Source organism: Rhinolophus hipposideros, assembly GCF_964194185.1.
Source record: "Rhinolophus hipposideros genome assembly, chromosome: 5".
In the NCBI taxonomy this organism is placed as follows: Eukaryota; Metazoa; Chordata; class Mammalia; order Chiroptera; family Rhinolophidae; genus Rhinolophus; species Rhinolophus hipposideros.
In genome coordinates, this window is record NC_138051.1 from 18,355,031 (window position 1) to 18,372,797 (window position 17,767).

The 17,767-nt window shown below is 34.7% G+C and overlaps 1 protein-coding gene across 14 annotated transcripts in view; it reads left to right on the forward strand.

Annotated features, from left to right (window-relative positions):
* Positions 1–17,767, forward strand: part of RALGAPA1 (Ral GTPase activating protein catalytic subunit alpha 1) — a 214,538-nt gene that overhangs the window by 120,414 nt on the left and 76,357 nt on the right. For all 14 annotated transcript variants that reach the window (XR_013993430.1, XR_013993431.1, XR_013993432.1 and 11 more), the window contains 3 exons: positions 5,202–5,270; positions 13,998–14,132; positions 14,556–14,739. Coding sequence is in view for 8 of the 14 variants with exons in the window: in XM_081049576.1 (XP_080905702.1) it covers positions 5,202–5,270; positions 13,998–14,132; positions 14,556–14,739 (388 nt within the window). In the remaining 6 variants the exon portion in view is untranslated. The remainder of the gene's footprint in view (positions 1–5,201; positions 5,271–13,997; positions 14,133–14,555; positions 14,740–17,767) is intronic.

A 17,767-nucleotide genomic window follows, 5' to 3' on the forward strand; every position in this document is an offset into this window, starting at 1 on the left:
TACTGACTTTGTCACTATGAACAAATTACTTTACCCTCTGAACTCCAGTTTTTTTAATCTTTTCATTGGGATAAGAACATCTACCTCACAGAGTTGCCCTGAAGACTAAATGAGAAAATACATGTAAAGCTCTTCGCACCTTTTGTCATAAAAATGAGGGGACATAAATTTTAATAAATGTTGGCTACAGCTATTATCATGGGGGACATGGTAACTGAATGTAAAACATCTTTTATTTGTATGTGTATATGTATGTTAGTATTAAAACATCTGTAATTTTAAAACTTAGAAATTTTACCATTTAAGATTGATTGTTCTGTTTGAAAATTATGGTTGTTCTTTAAGCAGACTTTTTTTCATTTGAAAGCCTCCAAATACTTTCCCTTATTTTCTTCATCAGTTTATATGTTATTAATACAACTGCCCAAGTACTTCTTAACTGTGAAGGGTTTTTGCAAAGTCCTTCACCATACATTATAATGCCCAGTGGCTACAGATGAACATGAAGTTATACTCTACCTCTAGTTGAATGAAGAAATGAAGTCCTAAAATAGTGGAGCATTTCTCTAATTGTTACCTATTTGCATAGTTAGCAATAGAAGCCCAGTTCTATTACCATTATTAAGTAGGTGCAATCTAATACACTAGATCTTACTGGTAAAGCCTTTTTACTGTATTAAGTATATTTAGAAGAATTTTTCTACTTGATGCATTGAAGCAATAATTTATAAAACTATAATAGCATACAATAAAAATACAATAAATTTACATATATTTATATATATATTTCTTTTTTTTTAATTAAAGTTTATTGTAGTGACAATTGTTAGTAAAGTTAACGGATTTCAGGTGTACAATTCTGTATTACATCATCTATAAATCCCATTGTGTGTGCACCACCCAGAGACAGTTCTCCTTCCATCACCATATATTTGATCCCCTTTACCCTCATCTATCACCCCCCTTCTCCCCTTATCCTCTGGTACCCTGTATATTTTTAACAAGCACATAGAAAGATTGAATGAAATCAATAGATTTCTAGGGTAAATGATAGCACAGTATATGAATATTTTACCACCTTTTAATAATGTTATTGAATATTCTCATCAAATGTATTCATATACGATTCAGTATATAATATATGTTAATTTAAAAATCCACATTATAAAATATCTTTCTTAAAGTATTTATATATATATTCATTCATTCTCACACACAGAAAAGACAAGAGAGATTTCTTTTTTTTTTTAATTAATTAATTTATTTATTAGTTTCAGGTGTACAAAACAAGGTAATACTTAGACGTTCATCATTTATATCCCTCATACTGTGAACCCCCCTCCCCCCATCCACTATCCCTTCCACCTCACACTGAACCATCACATTATATATATAAAATTATAGTTGGCATTCATTAATGTTTAGCTTCTGGTGTACAATGCCATGATCAGGTATCCACAGTATCCCTGAGGTGGTCTCCCAAATAAGACGCATGTCCATCGGATACCCAACAAAATCTTTACAACATCATAGAATACCTTCCCCAAATTAATTTTCAAAAAAAACCCTGAGGCCATCTTGTGGTTACCAGCTGCTTCCAAATCCCTTCACCTTTCCCCTTATCCCCAACCCCCTCCCACACACCCATCTAACCACTAAGAGAGATTTCTTTACCTCCCACTTTATTGAGGAATAATTGACAGATATAATTGTATATATTTAAAGTGTACAACACAATGATTTGATATTGCGGAATGATGCCTAAAATCAAGATAATTAACAAACACACCCATTATTTCACACAATTAACTTTTTTTAGTGGTATGAATACTTTAAGATCTACTCTTAGCAACTTTCACCTATTCCATACTGACCATATAATTAATTATAGTTGCCATGCTGCACATTAGTTTGTACCCTTTGACTTGCATCTCTCCCATTTCTCTTCTCTCCCCTCAGCCCTTGCCAACCATTATTTTACTCTGTTTCAGATTTTTTTTTTGTTTTGGTTTTGGTTTTGTTTTTTAGATACCACATATAAGTGATACAGTATCTGTCTTTGTTTGTGTGGCTTATTTCACTTAGAATAATGCTCTCCAGTTTCATCCATGTTGTCTCAAATGGCAGGATTACCTTCTTTTTTGTGGATGAATAATATTTCATTGTGTATATATACACACACCACATTTTCTTTATTCATGGACATTTGAATAAATGTGGAAGGACATTTAGGTTGTTTGCATATCTGAGCTACTGTGAACAGTGCTGCAATGAACATGGGTGTGCAGATACCTCTTTGAGATACTGATTTCATTTCTGTCAGATGAATACCCAGGAGTGGCATTGCTGGATCATACTGTAGTTCTGTTTTTAATATTTTGAGGAACTGCCATACTGTTTTCCAAAATTGTTTTACTAGTTTATATTTCCAACTAACAGTAAATAAGGGTTTCCTTTTCTCTACATCGTCATCAACATCTGTTATCTCTTCTCTTTTTGACAATAGCCATCCTAGTAGATGCCAGGTGATATTAGGATTTTGATTTGCATTTCCCTGATGGTTGGTGATGTTGAACGCCTTTTCATAAAGCTATTAACCATTTGAATGTCTTCTTTGGAAAAATGTCTGTTCAGGTCCTTCGCCCATCTTTTAATGAATTGTTTGCTTTTTTGCTATTGAGTTGCTTGAATTCTTTATATATTTTGGATACTAACCTCTTATCCAGACACATGGCTTGCAAATATTTTCTCTCATTTCATCAATTGCCTTTTCAATGTATTGTTTCTTTTGCTGTGCAGAGGCTCTTTAGTTTGATGTAGTCCTACTTGTTTATTTTAACTTTTGTTGCCCATGCTTTTGGGCAAGATAAGACACCATGCTTTTGGTGTCTTATCCAATAAATCAATACCAAGACCAATGTCAAGAATCATTTTTTCTGTGTTTTCTTCTAGACTTTTATGGTTTCAGGTCTTACACTTAACTCTGATTCATTAAAAGTTAATTTTTGTGAGCATTGTAAGATAGGGGTGCAGTTTTATTCTGTGTGTGGATATTTAGTTTTCTTAGCACCATTTGTTAAAGTGACTATCCTTTCCCCATTGTGTGTTCTCGGTGCCCTTATCAAAGATGAGTTGATCACATATGCGTGGGTTTATGTGTAGGCTCCCTATTCGGATCCACTGGTCTGTGTGCCAGTTTTTATGTCAGTACCTTACTGTCATATTTTGATTACTATAGCTTTATAATGTAACTTGAAATCAGAAAGTATGATGCCTCCAGCTTTATTCTTTCTCAAGATGGCTTTAGCTCTTCATCACTTTTTTTGTGGTTGCATACAGATTTTAAGATGGTTTTTTCCTATTTCTGAGGACAATGCCATTGGAATTTTTCTATTGCATTGAATTTGTAGATTGCTGTGAATAGTATGTACAATTGAAAAATACTGATTCTTCCAGTCTATAACGTGGAATATCTTTCATTTACAATAGTCCTCCCTTATCCATGGTTTTCATTTCCGCAGTTTTAATTACGTGGGGTCAACTACAGTTTGAGAATGTTAAATGGAAATTTCCAGAAGTAAACAATTCATAATAAGTTTTAAATTGCATGCTGTTCTGAATAGTGTGGTGAAATCGCATATTGTCTCTCGCTCTCTGTCCCACCCGGGATGTGAATCACCCCTTTGTCCAGCGTATCCACAGTGTATTCACTACCGACCTATTAGTCACTTAGTAGCCCTCTCAGTTATTAGATTGATTGTCATTGTATCGCAGTGTTGTGTTCAAGTAACCCTTATTTTACTTAATAATGACTCCAAAAGTGCAAGAATAGTGATGCTGGCAATTCAGATATACCAAAAAGAAACTGCAAAGTGCTTCTTTAAGTGCAAAGGTGAAAGTTATCCTCTTAATAATTAAGGAAAGAAAAAAAAAAACGATATGCTGAGGTTGCTAAAATCTATAGTAAGAGTGAATCGTCTTGTCTGCAAAATTGTGAAGAAGGAAAAGGAAATTTGTGCTAGCTTGCTGAGAGACACCACATTCACATAACTTTTATTACAGAATATGGTTCTAATTTTTCTATTTTACAATTAATTACTGTTGTTAGTCTCTTACTGTGCCTAATTTATAAGTTAAACTTTATCTTAAGGATGTATGTACAGGAAAAAATATAGTATAGATAGATAGGGTTTGGTACGATACATGGTTTTAGGTATCCACTGGGGGTCTTAGAATGTTACCCCTGAGGATAAGTGGGGACTGTTGTATTTGTGTCTTCTTCATTTTCATTCATCAGTGTTGTATTGTTTTCAGTGTACAGGTTTTTCACTCCTTGGTTAAATTTATTCCTAAGTATTTTACTGATTTTGGTGCTATTGTTAATGTGGATATCTTACTTTCTCTTTCTGATAGCTCGCTGTTGTGTATAGAAACGCAACTGTTTTTTGTCTATTGATTGACTTTGTATCCTGCAACTTTACTGAATTCATTTATTCTAACAGTTTTTTGGTCAAGTTTTTAGGGTTTATTACATGATCTGTAATAAGATCATTGTATCTGCATACAGAAACAATTTGCAAACAGAAACAATTTTACTCCTTCCTTTCAGATTTGGATGCTTTTTATTTATTTATTTGCCTGATTGCTATGGTAGGACTTCCACTACTGTGTTGAATAGAAATGGCCATTGTGGACATTTGTCTTGTTCCTGACCTTAGATGAAAGGTTTTTAACTTTTCACCATTGAATATGTTAGCTGTGGGCTTGTCGTTTATGCCCTTTATTTATGTTGAGGTAATATTCCTTCTATACCTAATATAGAGCAGAGTAGATTTCTTAACAGAATTGCAGATGGTTTTCATAAAACTTTTTCTTTTTGCTTATCTATGTGTCTTTTTTTCTGTTAAAACATATATTGTCTGTATTTATATGTATTGATTCATGAATTGAGTTTGTAAGAAATCCATTTAAGTTGACAAAGCATATATAAAATTGATTGCATACATAACGATTGTTAAGTGTTTGATAGTTAAGTACACTTGAAAAGTTTACCTATTAAAAATTACTTTGAAATAACAGTGTTAATGTTTTAGCATAAACTTGCAGCAATAGCTTTTATATCACTTTAGCATTAATATTTAAGTTTCAGGATACACAGTGGGTTTAACATATTTTGAGCTTTTTTTTTTTCTTACCTACAGATCCTAATAGCCACTATTACCCATCTTTTGCCAAGTACAGAAGCTTCATCTTACGAAATGGACAAGAGGGTAATTTAAATTGTGTTTCATAGTTAATATGTGGTTATCTACTAAAATATTTGTTTTAAAATTGCAAAGTTATATACATGGTATATTTACATGGTAAACATTAATTCATCTTGTCTTTAAAATCAACTATAATGTAAAATAGAATATATCTTTCTATTTCAGTGTAACAGATTATATTTTCATTCAAATTTTAAGTTAATCATGGTCATTTAATAAAGTCTTTGAATCTCAGGGTTGTAAAGAACATTGGAGGACAATCTATCCCTGTATAATTATTTTACTTTACCCTGCCAAATTGTGGTCTTGTCTATGCCTGAAAATTATTAATTTTGAGTAATTCATCAACTGAAGGCAGCCCTGCATCTTTGTATACCTGTCACTGGTAGAAGAAATTTCCATTAAAGAGAATACATACGTATAATATATATAGACATACGGCACTTAAGAGAAGGCATATCCTACATTAAAAGGTTAAACAAGATTGCATTTACCTCAGTAAATTTATTACAGGGTTCCTTTAATCATTTCAGATTATGTATTTATGAGTCCAAAGTTTCTGTTTGTTTTCTTTTTTTTAAGTTAAAATTTATTAGGGTGACAATGGTTAGTAAGATTACGTAGTTTTCAAGTGTACAGTTCTGTAATACGTCACCTATATATTACATTGTCTTCACCACCCAGAATCAGTTCTCCTTCTATCACCACGTATTTGACCCCCTTTACACTCTTCTATCCTTCCTCCCCCTTACCCTCTAGAAACCACTGAACTGTTGTCTGTGTCTATGATTTTTTGTTTTATTTATTTGACTTGTTCCTTTGTTGCCTTCAATTTTATATCCCACATACCAGTCAAGTCATATGGTTCTCAACTTTTTTGTCTGACTTATTTCTTTTAGCATTATAATCTCAACAGCCATCCATGTTGTTGCAAATAGCACTGTTTCATCTTTTCGTATGGCAGAGTAGTATTCCATTGTGTATATATACATCTTCTTTATCCAATCATCTATCGAAGGACACTTTGGTTGTTTCTATGTGTTGGCCATCATAAATAAAGCTGCAATGAACATCAGAGCACATATATCTTTACAGATAAATGTTTTCAGATTTTTTTTGATATATACCCAGGAAAGGGTCATATGGTAATTCTATTCGTAATTTCTTGAGGAACCTCCACACTGCCTTCCATAACGGCTACACCAGTCTGCATTCCCACCAGCAGTGTATGAGGGTTCCTTTTTCTCCACAACTTCTCCAGCACTTGTTACTATTTATCTTATTGATGATAACCATTCTGACTGGGGTGAGGTGATACCTCATTGTGGTTTTTATTTGCATTTTTCTGATGATTAGTGATGTTGAGCATCTTTGCATATGTCTATTGACCATCTGTATGTCCTCTTTGGAGAAATGTTTGTTCAGGTCCTCTGCCCATTTTTTAATTGGATTGTATATATTATATATACATATATATATATGTCAAATATATGGCATATATGTGGCATATATATGATATATACAGACATATACAGACATATTATATATATATATATATTCCATATATATATGGAATATTAGCCCCTTATTGGATGTGTTGTTTGCAAATACTTCTCCCGTTCGGTTAGTTGCCTCTTTATTTTGTCGATGTGTGCAGAAGCTTTTTGGTTTGATAGAGTCCCATTCATTTATTTTAGCTTTTACTTCCCTTGCCTTTGAGGTCAAATTCATAAAATCCTCTTTGAACCCAAGGTCCATAAGTTTAATACCTGTGTTTTCTTCTATGCAGTTTATTTTTTCAGGTCTTATGTTTAGATCTTTGATCCATTTTGAGGTAATTTTGGTATATGGTGACAGATAGCAGTCTAGTTTCATTCTTTTGCATGTGGCTTTTCAATTCTGCCAGCACCGTTTATTGAAGAGGCTTTCTTTTCTCCATTGTATGTTTTTGGCTCCTTTGTCGAAAATTATCTGTCCATATTTATGTGGGATTATTTCTGGGTTTTCAGTTCTTTTCCATTGGTCTGTGTGTCTGTTTTTCTGCCAATACAATGCTGTTTTGATTATTGTTGCTCTGTAGTTCAGGCTGAAGTCAGGGAGTGGATACCTCCAGCGTTGTTCTTTCTTCTTAGGATTGCTTTGGCTATTCAGGGTCTTTTGTGGTTCCATACAAATCTGATGATTTTTTTGGTCCTATTTCTTAAAAAAAAAAAAAAAAAAAAAAAAAAGCCATTGGAATTTTAATGGGGATTGCATTAAATCTGTATATAGCTTAGGGTAATATGGCCATTTTAACTATGTTGATTCTTCCAATCCATGAATATGGAATTTCTTTCCATTTTTTTCTGTCTTCAATTTCTTTTAAAAATGTCTTATACTTTTCAGTGTGTAGGTCCTTCACGTCCTTGATTAATTGCAAAAGGAATTGGGTTTTTTTTTTCCTTTCTTTTTCTGAGATTTCATTTTTAGTATATAGGAATGCAATGGCGTTTTTAACATTCATTTTGTAACTGGCAACTTTACGGTATTTGTTTATTCTTTCTAATAGCTTTTTGGTGGAGTCTTTAGGGTTTTTCTATATAAAGCACCATATCATCTGCAAAAAGTGACAGTTTAATTTCTTCATTCCCAATTTGGATGCCTTTAATTTCTTTCTCTTGCCTGATTGCTCTGGCAAGGACTTCCCAACACTATATTGAATAGCAGAGGTGATAGGGGACAGCCCTGTCATGTTCCTGAATGTAAAGTGAAGGGCTTCAGCTTTTCACAGTTAATTATGATACTGAGGGTTTGTCATATGTGGCCTTTATTATGTTAAGGTATTTTCCTTCTATGCTCATTTTATTAAATGTTTTAATCTTAAATGGATGTTGTTGTATCTTGTCAAATGCTTTTTGTGCATCTATTGATACAATCATATGATTTTTGTCCTTTGTTTTGTTTATGTGATGTATCTCATTGATGGATTTGCATGTGTTGAACCATCCTTGTGCCCTTGGGATGAACCCCACTTGGTCATGATGTATAATCTTTTTAATGCATTGTTGTATTCAATTTGCTAGAATTTTGTTTAGGATTTTTGTGTCTATATTTATCAGAGATATTGGTCTATAGTTTTCTGTTTTTGTGTTATCCCTAGGTTTTGGTATCAGGGTAATGTTGGCCTCATAAAATGAGTTAGGGAGTATTCTCTTGTTCAATTTTATGGAAGAGTTTGAGGAGGACAGTTGTTAGATCCTCTTTGAAGGTTTGGTAGAATGCACAAGTGAAGTCATCTGGTCCTGGACTTTGGCTTTTGGGAAGGTTTTGGATGACTGATTCCATTTCCTTGCTTTTGATCTGTCCATTTAGATTTTCCAGTTCTTCATGATTCAGTCTAGGAAGGCTATATGTTTCTAAGAACTTGTCCATTTCTTCTTGGTTATTCAATTTGGTGACATATAGTCCTTCAAAGTATTTTTGGATGATCCTTTGTATTTCTGTGGCATCCATGATAACTTGTCCTTTTTCATTTCTGATTTTGTCTGTGTCTTTTCTCGTTTCCTTAGTGAGCCTATCCAAGAGTTTGTCAATTTTATTAATCTTTTCAAAGAACCAGCTCTTTGTTGCATTAATTTCTTCTATTGTCTTTTTGTTCTCTATTTCATTAGTTCTGCTCTGATTTTTATTATTTCCTTCCTTCTGCTGACTTTAGGTTTCATTTGTTCTTTTTCTAGTTCTTTAAGGTGTAATGTGAGGTTCTTTATCTGTGATTTTTCTTCTTTCTTGAGATAGGCCTGTAATGATATAAATTTCCCTTTTGTTACTGCTTTTGCTGCATCCCAATAATTTTGATAGGATGTATTTTCATTTTGTTTCTATGTATCTTTTAATCTCTCCTCATTTCTTTTTTGACCCAGTTGTTCTTTAAAAGCATGTTGTTTAATCCATGTTTTGTGGTGTTTCCTGCTTCTTTTTTCAGTTGATACCCAATTTCAAAGCCTTGTGATCAGAGAATATGCTTGATATAATTTCAATCTTCTTAAATTTGCCAGGGCCAGTTTTATGTCCCAATATATGGCCTATCCTTGAGAATGTTCCATATACACTAGAAAACAATGTATAGTCTGATGTTCTACAATGAATTGCTCTATAAACGTCAGTTATGTCCATTTCTTATAATGTACCATTTAGAGCTGATATTTCCTTATTTATTTTCGTTTTGGATTGACCTATCCGTAGCTGTCAATGATGTGTTTAGGTCCCCTACTATAATTGTGTTTTGATCAATTTTCCCCTTTAGTTATGTTAGTACTTGCTTTGTATATTTCGGGGCTCCCTTATTGGGTACATAAATATTAATGACTGTTATGTCTTCTTTTTGTATTGTCCCCTTTATCATTATGAAATGTCCATCTTTGTCTCTTGTTACTTTTTTTTATCCTGAAGTCTGTTTCATCTGATATAAGTGTAACTACACCTGGTTTTCTCTGAATACTATTTGCTTGGAGTATTAATTTCCACCCTTTCACTTTGAGTGTGTGTTTGTCCTTGTAGCTGAGAGCATCTCTTGGAGGCAGCATATGGTTGGGTTTAGTTTTTTGATCCAAGGTGCTACTCTGTGCCTTTTTATTGGTGAGTTCAGTTCATTTACATTTAGATGATTTCTGATGTATGCTTCTTAGTCTAGTCTGTCTTCCACACAAGGAGTCTTTTGTGGAATTATAACTGTTCAATTTGTTATAAATTCCAGGGGAGATTTCAAGAGGCTCACCTCATGCCGCTATTTTATGACATCATCGTTTTTATTCTCTTAATTGTATTCTCACTGTTCTTCAATGCCCCTTATTAAATTTTGTTTTTGATTTTTCAAATTTATTCTTCCTTAGTCATTTTATAATTCAGGCCTGATTTCTAATATGATTTTGATTTTTTTTTCTTATAGTTCTTTTCCTGATGTGAATCAGTTCTTCCTTTCTTGAATTATTTCATTTTAGATTTTTAATTTCTGACTTAAGATGGGGTTTTCTTTGTCCCCCATATCTAAATGCTTGTTTGAAAATACTTAGATTAGAATATGGTACAGTTTTCTTCTGCTTCATAATTGGGTTATTGGGTGGGGTTGTTAATCAGCTGAATTGCTTAGATTCCCTCTTAATATTCTTCTCCTCCAAAGTATTACCTTCCCTATGTGTACTTTTTTTTCTTTTTAATTTTTTTTATTAGGGAATATTGGGGAACAGTGTGTTCTCCAGAGCTCATTGGCTCTAAGTCGTCCTTCTATCTAGTTGTGGAGGGCGCGGCTCAGCTCCAAGTCCAGTCGCCATTTTCAATCTTTAGTTGCAGTCCCCCCATCCCATGCAGGAATTGAACTGGCAACCTTATTGTTGAGAGATTGCGATCTACCATCTGAGCCATCCGGCCGCGCCTCCTGTATGTACTTTTAAGTTCTTTCTACTCAGGTATTCTGTCTGACACTACATTTCAGTGATGTCACATTGTGTGTGTATTACGTGCCATTGAGTCAGCTCCAACTCCTGGTACCCCTATGAATGAGTAATGTCCACAATGTCCTGTCCTCAACAGCCCTGCTTAGCACCTGTAGACTTATGCCTACAGCTTCATTGTCTTTTTCAAAGAACCGAGCCTTCTTATGATGTGTCCGAAGTAGGACAGCTGCAGTTTGGTCATTTTTGCAACTAGGGATCTTTTAGGCTTAATTTGCTCTAGCACCCACTTTTTTGTCTTTCTGATGCTCCAGAGTGTCCATAGAGCTCTTCTCCAACATCATATTTCAGATGAATCAATTCTTTTTATCAGACATCTGTACTGTCCAACTTTTGTGTCTCTACATAGTAATTTGGAATACATGGGAGTAAATGATCTTAACCTTGTTCTCCAATGACACATTTTTACTCTTGGTGATCTTTCCTAAGTCTTCCATTGCTGCCCTTCCAAGTCTCAGCCTTCTCTTGATTTCTTGGCTGCTGTCTCCATTCGAATTGATGACTGAACCAAATAAGCAAACATTTTAATGTTTTCATTGTCTGCATTAAAGTTGTGTATTTCTTGTGTGTCGTGATTTTTGTCTTCTTAATGTTAAAATGCTGTCCTGCTTTACTTAGCACTTTCTTCTTTTACTTTAATCAGAAGTTGTTTCAAATCATTCCTACTTTTCTGCCAGGAAGATGGTGTCATCTACATATCTTAAGTTATTGATATTTTTGCACCAATTTTCACTCCTTCTTCAGAGCCTAGCCTAGTTTTTCATACCTGTTTTGCACCCAGATTAAACAAACGGAGATAAAAGCACCTTTGTCTCTAGGAAACCATTCTCTCTATATATATTCTGTCCTGACAGTGGCTTCCTGTCCACAATACAGGTTACACATCAGGACGATCAACTGAGGCAGCCCAGTTCTTTCAGAGCAACCCATAGCTTTTCATAATCCATGTAGTCAGACTTTAGTCTGTAAAGCATAGACTAACCTTACTGCACTCCTTAGCATCTCCTTTCTTGAAGATTGGGATATACTCGTATATTGAATGTTTCCAGTCTGTAGGCCATTGTTTTGTTTTCCATATTTGTTGATGTATTCTTGTTAGGACTGGCAGATTCAGGCTCTGTGGCTTGAAATAATTTTATCAGTATCCCATTTATCCCTGGTGATTTATTTCTTCCCAGTACTTTCAGGGCAAGTTTCACTTCACTTTCTAGAATTATAGGTTCTTTCTCATAGGACTCTTCCTCAAAGGTACCTGTTAGCCTTTTGCCTCTTCTAAATAGCTTCTCAGTTCTGTTTACATATGCGTTTTATTTTCTCCTGATCAGATAAAGTGCTTCCTTATCGGTCATTCAGCATTCCTAGTCTGGATTTGAATTTGCCTTTTACTTTTTGTATCTTTTGGTAGAGCTCTCTTATTTTTCTTTTTTTTGCTGCTCCCTTCCATCTCATTATACTGACTGTTGTAATAGTTCTTTTTATGTTTACATGATAGCCATTGAAAAATTGTATTCAGTATTCTAACCTTGCTTTTGTCACCTTTTAGTTTTGCCTCTTACCTCTCAAACAATTTTTAGTGTTTCTTCTCTCAGCCACCTCAATTTTCTTTTTACTTCCAGCATTATCTTTCTTCATTCTTCCGTAATAATTCTAGTTTCAGTCCATAGTTTTTCTGGTTCTTGGTAAATTAAGTTTAACAGTACAAATCTGTTTTTTATATGGACTTGAAATCCATCAGGAATGTTTGCTTATGTTACATTTTGGCACTACAATTGTTTTAGTGCTTTTCCTCAGCTTTCCTCTAATGTTTCATGTTAACAGTTCGTGGTTAGTACAACAGTTCGCATACTCAGGGTAGACTTTTTCCTTCTGGGTGGTTTTTAGGTTTGTACCTAGTTCTCATCTCTCTTTCACAATTTTTCCCAAACTGCCCTGATCTTCATGAAAGTTTGCAATGGGAGAATGGGGTGTCGTGCAGGGCAGCCTGCGGCCCGCTCCCCACATAAAAATGCAGGATATGGCTAGGCCAAACGGGAACACCCATGGAGCCATAGATAGGGGAGTCATATCACTATATTCTCTCCGGCGGCCGAGCAAGACACACACAGTAGTAGCCATACGATCCGCAGTCTGCCATTCACTTCTCTGCCTGCCAACCAACCAACCAATCAATGCAGCCCTGCAGTTATATCAGTAGCCAGTTGGCTAACCGGTTACAGCTGATGGCCAGCCAATCACAGTTGATGGTCATTCACTACCCGAGCCAGCATTCACTACCCGAGCCCATGCAAGGCCAGGAGCCTGGAAACTGCACTGTGGGACTCTGTCTCCACATGGGGAAAAGCTTGCTGTGATTTGCTCCTTGAGTTGGAGAGGTGGTCTTTCACTCTAAAGATGAGCACATCTCTTACTGTGTTACCCCGAAAATAAGACCTAACCGGACAATCAGCTCTAATGTGTCATTTTGAGCACAAATTAATATAAGACCTGATCTTATTTTACTATAACATAAGACCGGGTATGATATGATATGATGATACGATACGATACGATAGAATACCGGGTCTTATATTAATTTTTGCTCCATAAGACGTGTTACAGCTGATTGTCCAGCTAGGTCTTATTTTGGGGGAAACACGGTACTGCTACTTAACTGACACTTCTATGATACTAATTGTGATTCTTTATCCAAAAAGTGAACCACATAGGTTCTGCTGTTTTACTCCTTGTTTTGAATAAAAGTGTTTGGCTATAACATCCATTGGTTTAAAAGTGTCTAGCGGAAAGATTCATTTTAAAAAATTAGTAACAGTTTGAGAAAGGGGTTAAAGGCAGTCTTTCTAGCAAGATAATGAGGTCTTGTTAAATTAGAAAATGAATGTGGAAGTGATTGTAATACATATGGAATACATTTCCTTTGTATTCCACTGCTTAGGCAGTTAAACAAGTATAGCTAATTGATGTCTGTTGTCTTTTAAGCACAATATTTATTTTAAATAAAAAAGAATTTTTAACATTCCTGTTTTTATTATGCTTCAGGTTTCATTGTACTTGCCATGAAATATAAGGGAGAAACCCACAATAATGTTCATATACAACATCTTAAAATCAGTTAGGTCTGGGTAAATATTAATGTTGGAACTTATGATTGAAGTTCCTGAAATAAATTTGGAAAACGAGAAATAAGTTGGTGTTAAGCTCTTGTCTTATGAGTTTACAATAATAATGATCTTTTTTGTTGTTCCAGTTGGTGGTATCCTTACTTCTGTGCCTTCTGGACTGGATCATGGCCTTACCTTTAAAGACTCTGCTCCAACCAGTCCATGCTACAGGAGCAGAAAATGATAAAATAGAAAAATCTGTCCTCAATTGCATTTATAAGGTACACTTCTTTGCTTTATTATTTATTTGGTAACCAAGGGTTTTTAGTACCTAAGGAAATAACATTCCCTGGTATTAATTTTCATTGTTTTAGAGCTAGGTATTCCCTAAGAACATAGATTTGCCTTATAGTACCTGAAGATAATTAAAAAGTAATTCCTACAAGACACTGCTATTTCATTGCAAAATTTTGAAAGCAGCCATAAGTCTTTGTTGAATATAAGAATCATGAGTTAAATTTTACTCATTCTTCTGCTTAAGAAGTGTTAAATTTTGTTTTGATTAGGGAACTAAGTTATAAAATATTTAAAATTTTGTCAAGGTCTTGTATCACCAGTGGACTTTTTTTTTCCTCCTTTTACTTTTATTTATTTATTTTCACTGAAAAGGAAAACTTGTATGTTTTTTCCCCCTGTATTTTCAGGTATTACATGGATGTGTTTATGGAGCTCAGTGTTTTAGCAATCCAAGGTATTTTCCAATAAGCCTCTCAGACTTGGCATCTGTAGATTATGATCCTTTTATGCATTTGGAAAGTCTGAAAGAGCCTGAACCTCTGCACTCTCCTGATTCAGAGCGATCTTCTAAACTCCAGCCAGTAACAGAAGGTAAAGTGAATTTGCTTCAGAACAATATTGTTTGGGTTCTCTCAGTGCATAATTTAAGGCCACGGGTGGAAATAATGGAGGAAGATATATCTTACTTTGTAGTTGTTTACCTCAGTATGTATATTTTTACAGCAAAGTTCATTTTTAAAAAATAACTTCAGATATGCAATTACTAAGATTATATGTGATGACATGCCTTTTGTGTTTCTAGCTGTTATTCTGATAAGTTATTTTTGATATTTTACTTTGTACATCATAGGATTTATATAATTGAATAAGAGATTTAGCTTTGGAGTCTGGCAGACGTGGTATTGAATTTTGACTCTCATTTAATAGCTGAGTGACTATGCCTGTATCCTTATTTGTAAAATGGGGATGATAATAATATTCATTTCCTCATAGGGTCATTTTGAGTACTACATAAGATAATACGTGTAAAACCCTTTGCATAGTTCTTGGTACATAGTGAACTCACTAACATTTTTTTAAGCCACATTGCTTCTACATTCAGAGAGTATACAATCTGATATAAAGGAAAGATGTAAACAACCTTATAATATGAGTATAAAAATAAAAGTACACTGAAGAGATGGGTACCCTAGAGGAAGCCAGCAATCATTGAAGGGTTTTAAGGAGGTGATATATATGATAAAATTAGTATTAAGAGAACTTGGACAATAGTGTTTTATAGGAGTCAACAAATCGTGGCCCACGCCCGCCACCTGTTTCTATAAATAAAGTATTATTGGGACATCTCTGTGTGTTCACTTACATATCATAATGGCTGCTTTTGTGCAAAAAACAGTAGTGTTGAGTAGTTGCAACAGAGATTGTGTGGCCTATGAAGCTGACCCCTTTAGTGTCGGCTCCTTACAAAGAAGTTCTCCGATCTCTGGTATGTTAGATTGATTTTAGGGAGGTTAACCCAGGATCAGAGTGACTAATCATGAGGCTTTTGTAATAGGCCAAGCAAGAGTTGCTAAAGGCTTAAATTAGGTTTTCCCCCAACTAGACCAAGAATGTGAGAGAATTCAGAGGATGGGATGGAAAACGAGGAGGGCAGTGTTGGAAACGGTTTAGTTTGGGGCGCCTGTTTGATAGTTACATGAAGGTACCGGGCGGACAAATGCAGCTCTAGATCTTAGCAGAGAGCTGTTAGGAAAATAGGTAAACAGAGGGCGCCAAAAAATGTGTACACATTTTAAGAAAGAAAACAACGTATTAAAATTGTAACACTCAATGTTTACCTATAACAAGAAATGAATACAAGTCATGTGTACATTTTTTTGTTTTTTGGCACCCCTGGTGTATATGTGTGTGTGTGTGTGTGTGTGTGTGTGTGTGTGTGTGTATGAGTGTGTATATATATATGTACATATACATATATACATATACATATACATATGTGGTGTGTGTGTGTGCGCGCGCTCATTCTGAGAAGAAAAAAATTGGAAAAGAAGGAAAAGCGAGGCAGTAGTTTTTCAGAAATGAAGAGAGGATAAAGATTTTTAGAAGACTGGCCAGCAGTATTAAATGACAGAGAGTAGATTTACAAAATCACTGACAAATGTCTGTTTAGTTTTGCAGAGAAGTGGGAGGCAGAAGTAGAAGGCTGGGTTGTGGAGCAGGCAGGAGTTAAGGAAGTAGAGCCATCTATAGAAAGAACTCTTTAAAGAAGATTGACTGTTTAAAAAAGTGGTAAAATACTAGGTAAACTAAAGGACGATTCAGGGTTAAGGGATTTTTAAGGATGAAGAGAGTTGAAATTAATTATAAGCCGAGAAGGCTGAGAAGGAAGGTGGGAAGGGGATCATCATTAATAGAGTGAAGTTCCTGAAGGGTGAACTGGAAAGTATAGGTGCTGTTATTAGCCCTTCTGAGACCAGAACGATGAAGCTGGAAGTAAATGAAGGAAATTGACAGAAGTTTTTGAGGGCCCAATATGAAATGGAAACTACAAAGTTTCGTTTGTACCAGTCAACAGTCAGTAAAGTGGATGTGGCAGAAATACAAGGGAACTATTGCTTTTAGGATATGGATATATGATTTAACCATAAAATCTAAGCTTGGTGAGGATTGACTTCATGCTAGGAAATGTCTAATAAGTTGGAAAAAAATGGAGTGATCCTATGAGTCAGAGAGTAGATGTGGTTGGTAATAAGAAGTTAGAACAGTGACTGTCAGCCTTGGCTCACATTAGAATAATGATGCTCTGGTCCCATCGTAGAGATTTTAATACACTGATGTGGGATTTCTAAAAGCTTTGCAGATGATTGATATGCAGCAATGGTTGAGCACCCAAAGAGCATCAGCATGTTCAGGCAGTGGTTGTTCAAATGAGTTCTTAAGCAGTGGAACCTCTTCAAATAAATTTTACTAGGAAACCAAATTTGTAAAACTTTTTGAAGTAAAGCTGCAGCAGGGTGGAAGCTGAGATCTATGCATCTCCAAGAGCCCTCTCCAAGGGCTCTACAAAACCAAAATTGGGAAGTCACTAGACTAGGAGGTGGTAGTCAAACAGTAAGCTATTAAGGAAGAGTGAGTTTTAAAGGCAGTATAGTTATTACTAGATTAAAACGTCTAGGATGTGGCCATGATAATGAATTGATGACATCAATTGCAAGTGAAGATACGAAGTTCCACCTCAAGGAAATAGGGTTAGGGTTTTGGGTGGACCACAGGTTGCTAATAGTTTGTCTAGAACACAAATATACAAGTGAAATAGGAATATGAGACTTAAATTATAGCTCAGATATAATAAAGATCTACTGGGCAGCACATTAGAGCAAAGTAATTGAGACAATAATTGATATAGGTGACTTGTTAGATTTAGCATAGCAAATTACAGTGTTTATTTTACTTAAAAACAAAGTTATATAAAAAGATTAGTTGCTTTTTGTATTTTTAAAGGTGTAAAATGATAAAATTTGATTTAGGGCAATATAATGTATATCTGAAACTTTTTTAAAAAGTGAAATAAATTGTTTACTTATATAAAGGGAAGTTTTAATGCATTTACTACCAAATT